Source organism: Psammomys obesus, unplaced genomic scaffold (assembly GCF_907164565.1).
Source record: "Psammomys obesus unplaced genomic scaffold, mPsaObe1.curated_primary_1811, whole genome shotgun sequence".
Lineage (NCBI taxonomy): Eukaryota > Metazoa > Chordata > Mammalia > Rodentia > Muridae > Psammomys > Psammomys obesus.
In genome coordinates, this window is record NW_026585895.1 from 44,705,083 (window position 1) to 44,711,403 (window position 6,321).

General features: G+C 41.7%; 1 protein-coding gene across 1 annotated transcript; it reads left to right on the forward strand.

Moving 5' to 3' along the window:
- Positions 1–535: 535 nt before the first annotated feature.
- LOC129671108 (olfactory receptor 1361-like) lies at positions 536–1,555 on the forward strand. Its single transcript, XM_055599730.1, has one exon. It carries the CDS (start codon positions 536–538, stop codon positions 1,553–1,555), a length of 1,020 nt encoding a protein of 339 aa, XP_055455705.1.
- The last annotated feature ends 4,766 nt before the right edge of the window (positions 1,556–6,321 follow it).

Sequence of the window (6,321 nt, forward strand, 5' to 3'; positions counted from 1 at the left end):
AAAGTGATTTTTCTCATACTCTGTTACGAGCCTGCTACGTCATCAAATGTCTTTATTTACACAGTAGCATGGAAAGGTTGGTTGGTAGAACGCTTGGCATATTTGTATTGAAATTTTTGACTTGAAAGGGTATGAGAACAGAGTGCTGGGGTGGGGGGCTGGGAGAATAGCCACCAATGAAGTCAGCGGTTATCTCGGTCATATCTTCTCACGTCCTAAGTAAGTTTAGTTGATCTAATGGAACACAGTTGCCAGAAGAACAAAACTGATGCTCAAAGTTAGAACAAGATCTTCGCTCCAGAGGGTTGCTTATCTGAGGTAGGGACACTGTATGAGAGCGGTTCTGAAAGTCTAAAAGTTTGTGTTTTTAAATGTTTGTAAAGAATTTTAATTAATTTTTAATCAAGTGCAGGTTTTAGCAGGCATTCAGTTATGCCATCCGGGATGCAAATACTTGGATATGGTTGAGATTTGACGTCATTCTCCTTTTCCAGCTCTGATCTTCCCTCTTTGAAGCTGATGTAGACCATGCCTTATGGCCACTAGAAACAGGACAGAAGTGACTGAATTTGTGCTGTTGGGCTTGTCCAGCCGGCCAGAGATGCAGCCTGTTATTTTTGGAGTTGTGCTCACCATGTACCTGGCGGCGGTTTGGGGCAATACCCTGCTAGTACTTGTTGCTTGCTCAGACCCCAGGCTTCAGACCCCCATGTATTTCCTCCTCAGCCAGCTCTCCTTGATTGACATATCTCTGACAACCATCATTGTTCCTCAGATGCTGGTGCACACGCTCTCGGTAAACAGAACCATTTCCTATAACCGCTGCATGGTTCAGCTCTTTTCCTTTATGGCGGTGGGCAGTATGGAGGTCCACTTGCTGGCTGCCATGGCCTATGACCGCTATGTTGCCATCTGTGACCCTTTAAGATACTCTGCCATTGTCAGCCGCAACCTCTGTCTGCGAATAACACTGACCTCGTGGGCGGTGGTCAGCCTGAACAGTCTCCTGTACAGCGTGTTGGTCACTCGTTTAAGCTTCTGTGGCAACCAGCTCACCCACTTCTTCTGTGACATCACTCCTCTGCTGAAGCTCTCCTGTACTCGACCTGTGGTCAATGAGATGTTAATCTTCACTGAGGGTGTAGCTGTGGTGGTCAGCCCCTTTTTCTTCATTTTTGGCTCCTATGTCCGCATAGGCGTGGCCATAGCCCACATGCACTCAGTTGCTGCCCTGCAGAAAGCGCTGTCCACCTGCAGCTCTCACGTTCTGGTGGTGATGTTTCTCTTCGGCTCTTTGGTTCACATGTACCTCAAGCCATCGTCCAGCTACAATCTAGACCAGGATCGCCAGGTCGCCATCTTCTACACGCTCATTTCTCCGATGTTGAGTCCGCTGATCTACAGCCTCAGGAACCAGGAAGTTAAGGGAGCTCTTGGGAGGCTTTTTAGGAAACTGCTTCTCAGGAAGCGCCCAGCCTGGATTTCAGGCAAACAAGGAATGCCAATGCACCTCCTGAGAAGCAAGGGTTGGTCTGCAGACACTGTAGATGGGTGACGAATTCTCTTAGTAATGCCTGTGAATCATTCCCATGGAACACTTTTTGCTATCAGCATGCTCTTGGTTGGATTAGGAAAGAAGTGAATAAATGAATGAATGAATGAATGAATGAATGAATGAATGAATGAATGGCTCCAGACTCTTTTGACTAAGAATCTCATCTCTTTGGAAATGAGAATATTCTTTAAAATATTCCTTTTTTTTTTTTTTTTTTTTTTTTTTTGTGAACTGTGTAACCCAGAGAAAAGTAAGTTAACTGGTATCAAATCAGTGTGGTATAAAGAACTTTCATTGGTTTAGTGATGGTTTGTCAAATACTCTCTTACAGAGAGAAACTTATGTGAATCATAAATCTGTTATTCAGAAGAGTGAACTTTGCATAAATTATGGACTAGGTAACACTTTCTGAATGTTTTAGTAATTTCATATTTCAGCAACGTGTCCTCTCATGGTAATAGCACATCACATGCTGGTAGCGAATGACTTGTTCCATTTTTCTCCATTAGCACAGAGCACAGTGAAGGTCACTGATAACAAAGATCCAGAACATAAACCTGCAGAGAATATGTGACTATGGGTGCTCAGCCCCAGCTAATACAGCTACAGCACAACCCCTACACCTAAGCTTCAGGGAGAATGACAGAAGAAGGTGTGAAAAGTTCGTAAGGGCTAGAGGACCAGGAGATGGTATCCTCTAGACCTGACAGAGGAGCTGCAGCCTGAAACCTTAACAATAGCTGCTGTAAACAAGTCTGACGTAATCACAACACCATCTGAAATGTCAATGTGAATGAAGAGGAAGTTTCACGAGGCTCCAGGAGAGGTGGAGGGGGACAATAAATTTTCACATATGAGTTCTTTTATAAGTTATCCAATCCCAAGTACTCATCCCTAAATATATGTTCATATAAGCAACGCTAAATGGACTCAGTAGGAAATGTTTACGTGTATAAATACATATACTTAACAATAATAAGTAAGAGAAAGGTCATGAATTTGAGAGGTAGTTGGGGGAACAAGACTAGTTGGAGAGGGGAAGAGAGAGGAGGAAATAATGTAAATATAATATTCATGTGTGAAATTCTCAAAAAGTATCTCAAATACAAATGTGAGAAGTTCATCCATTCTAAACAAGTTGGTTTCATTCCTGAAACACACGGATGGAACAAGGTATGTAAATCAATCAATGTCATCCATCAAATAAATAGACTCAAAGGAGCAAATTACATGATCCTCTCATTAGTCAGAAAAATTCTTCACCAAAACCCAACTTCCCTTCCCAACGGAAGTCATGGAAAGGGTAGGATAAAAGGAGAATGCCTCAACATAATAAAAGCTACCTACGACACATCTATAGCCAATCCCACACTAAATGAAGAGAAACCCAGAGTCCTCACTAATAACAATAACAAGTAAGACAAGAGAAAGAAGTAAAAAGAATACATACAGGAAAAGAAGTCGATTGACCCTTATTCCTGTCTTTTCCTTTTGTTGAAATAATTTCCCCTCATGTAACATATGCTGTTTGCAGTTTCCCTTCCTCTGCTGCTCCCAGTTAATCTTTACTCCCCTCCCACCCAGATCCACTCCCTTTCATGTCTTTCATTAATAAACAAACAGGCTTCTGAGGGATAATAATAAAATAAATAAAATAAAATAAAATAAAATAAAATAAAATAAAATAAAATAAAAACTAACACATCCAAATTGAACAAGACAAACAAACATTAGGAAAAAAAAAGACCAAGAGGAGGCACAAGAAACAGAGACCCACTCATTCACACACTCAGGAATCCCAGAAAAACCAAACCTGGAAGGTATGAGACACACTAAAGGAGCTGGTGAGAACCATACAGGCGCTGTGTATACCACTCCAGTCTCTGTGAGTTCATATGAGCTTTGCTAAGTTGATTCACAAGGCCCTGTTTTCTTGGTATTCTCCATCACCTCTAACCCTTCCACTTTCTGCCCCTTGTTCCTTGGAGTTTCTTAAGCTCTGAGGAAAAGGATTTAATGGAGACCTCCTGTTTAGGGCTGAGTGTTCCAAGGTCTCTCACTCTCTGCATAACTTCTATCTTGTCTGTCTCTGTATTTGTTCCCATCTGCTGCAGAAGGAAGCTTTTCTACTGATGGCTGAGCAAGGCGCTGATCTATGAGCATAGCAGAATGTCACTGGAGTCATCTTATTGCTACTTTTTTTAAATAAGAAAAGTAATATTTGGGTTTACCTTAGGTCTCTGGGCTATCTAGTCTTAGGTCCTTGGTCACTCAAGCAGTACTGGGTATGGGTTCCAACTCATAGAGTGGGCCTTACGTCAAATCAGACATTGGTTACTTCCACAAACTATGTGTCATCATTGCCCTAGCATGTCTTGCAGGCAGGAAAGCATTGTAGATCAAAAAATTTGTGGCTGGGTTGGGGGGTGGTGCTTACAGTTCTCTTTTAGTAGCATGCAGAGTATCTTGTAGAATGATTATTAACAATTAACGTTGATTCATGTCCTTAGAAATGGTAGTTAGTCTTTAATCGGCTATTTACCCAAGTAAAGACACATGAAGACTATGATTTATTTAATTAGCCTAGAGCATCATTACTCCGTCCTAAACCTCCAAGATAGTATATCTTCCTCCCAGCCCAAATTTCCCAGTCATACTAGCTTTAAAAAAATTCCTTGCTCCAGTTCATTCCTCCTGATGCTTCCTGGTCCTCCTCTCATGGCCCCTCTCCACTCCCTTTTTCCCTCTCCACCCTTCATTGGTCCAGGATATCCCATCCTGTTCTCTGTAGTGCTCAGCATCATCTGGTTGGTGTTTTATTGGCACAACAGAGAACAAATGGTGGGCATGTTAACACAAGCTTGAGACAAAAGATACTTAGACCAAACATCATGGTGCCATGTCCAGACTGAAACCAGATAGTGGGATAGAAAAACAAACATTTGAATGAATAAGGGTAAAAATCATACACAGTCCACAGCAATATTGTGCCAACAGTACCTTGCTTTGCCAAAGATGCTAGAATGTAGGGGTGAAGGCTACCAGGTTGACCTCACCACATTCAGTGTTGTGGTCCTCAGCAATAAAACCTTGCCGTCAGTTTGTGGATAGCAGCCTATAGTCTTGACAACAGTCTGGGTGGTTTTGGGATTCCTGTGTGGCCCCTTTATGCCAACCAGCAATTAGATGTACTCAAGTCCCAGTACTGGAAGCTTCCTTTGATGATGAGAAGTGGCCAGTTGGAGCTCTGTCTCCCCTCATGATTCTGCAATATTGTTTAGATCATCCTCATGCATGTATATATTTTAGGGAACTTCTTATTTATTTATTTTATTTTATTTTTCTTTATTAATTACACTTTACTCACTTTGTATCCCCCCCCCCGTGGTTCTGTCTCTCCTCCCGTCCCAATCCCTCCCTTCCTCCACCCTCTGCATGCATGCCCCTCCCCAAGTCCACTGATAGGGGAGGACTTCTTTTCCTTCCTTCTGATTCTAGTCAATTAGGTCTCATCAGGAGTGGCTGCCTTGTCCTCTTCTGTGGCCTGGTAATGCTGCTTCTCCCTCAGGGGGAGGTTATTAAAGAGCAGGCCAATCAGTTCATGTCAGAGACAGTCCCTGTTCCTATCACAATGGAACCCACTTGGATACTGAACTGCCATGGGCTACATCTGAGCAGGGGTCTTAGGTTATCTCCATGCATAGTCCTTGGTTGTAATAGCAGTCTCAGGAAAGACCCCTGTGCTCAGATTTTTTGGTTCTGTTGCTCTCCTTGTGGAGTTCCTGTCCTCTCCAGATCCTACTGTTTTGGGAAACAGGAAACTTCTATTGTATTTACTTTTCATATTACTTCTCAGAGGGTCCTTAGTTTTAGCTGCCTTTCCCCATATTCTCTCCTTCATCCTCATCTTTGCGCTCTCTTCCAACTTAATTTTCTTGTTCAAGCTCCTAATCCATTCATAACTATTGTGTTTCCCTTTTCTAAAGAGATCTATATGTCACCCCCTTAGTCCCTTACTTTATGCCTAACCTCTGTGGTTATATAGATTGAAGATTGATTATCACTGACTCAACAGCTAATATCCACATGTAAGTGAACACATACCAATTTGTCTTTTTGGGCCTGGGAACCTCACTTGGGATTATCCTTTTCTAGTTTCACACATTTGCTTCCAAATTTCACGATGTCGTTTTTTAAACAGCTGAGTGATACTCTGCTGTGTAAATGTACCACATTTTCTTTATCCATTCTTCTATTGTGTAACATCTAGATTGTTTCCAATTTCTGGTTATTATGAACAGAGTTCATAGCAATGAACATAGTTGAGTGAGTGTGTCTGTGGTAGGATAAGCATCTTTTGGGTCTTTGCCCAAGAGTGTGATAGCTGGATCTTGATGTAAATTGATTCCCATCTGAGGAAGTGTAACACTGATTTCCATAGTGGCTATAAAAGTTTACCCTCCCACCAGCAATGAAGGACTGTTTCCCTTGTTCCATTTCCTCGCCAGTATGACCGCTCATTTCTGGCTTTTGAACTTAGCTTTTCTAATAGGAGTAAAATAGAATCTCAAAGTAGTTTTTATTAACATTTCCCTGATTAGTTAATGATGATGAGTATTTCTTTGTTTCTCAGCCATTTGAGATTCCTCTACTGAGACTTCTGTTTAGATCTATACCCCATTTCTCCCTCATGGATATAATGTTTTCCATCTATGTATCATCTATCTATCTATCTATCTATCTATCTATCTATCTATCTATCTATC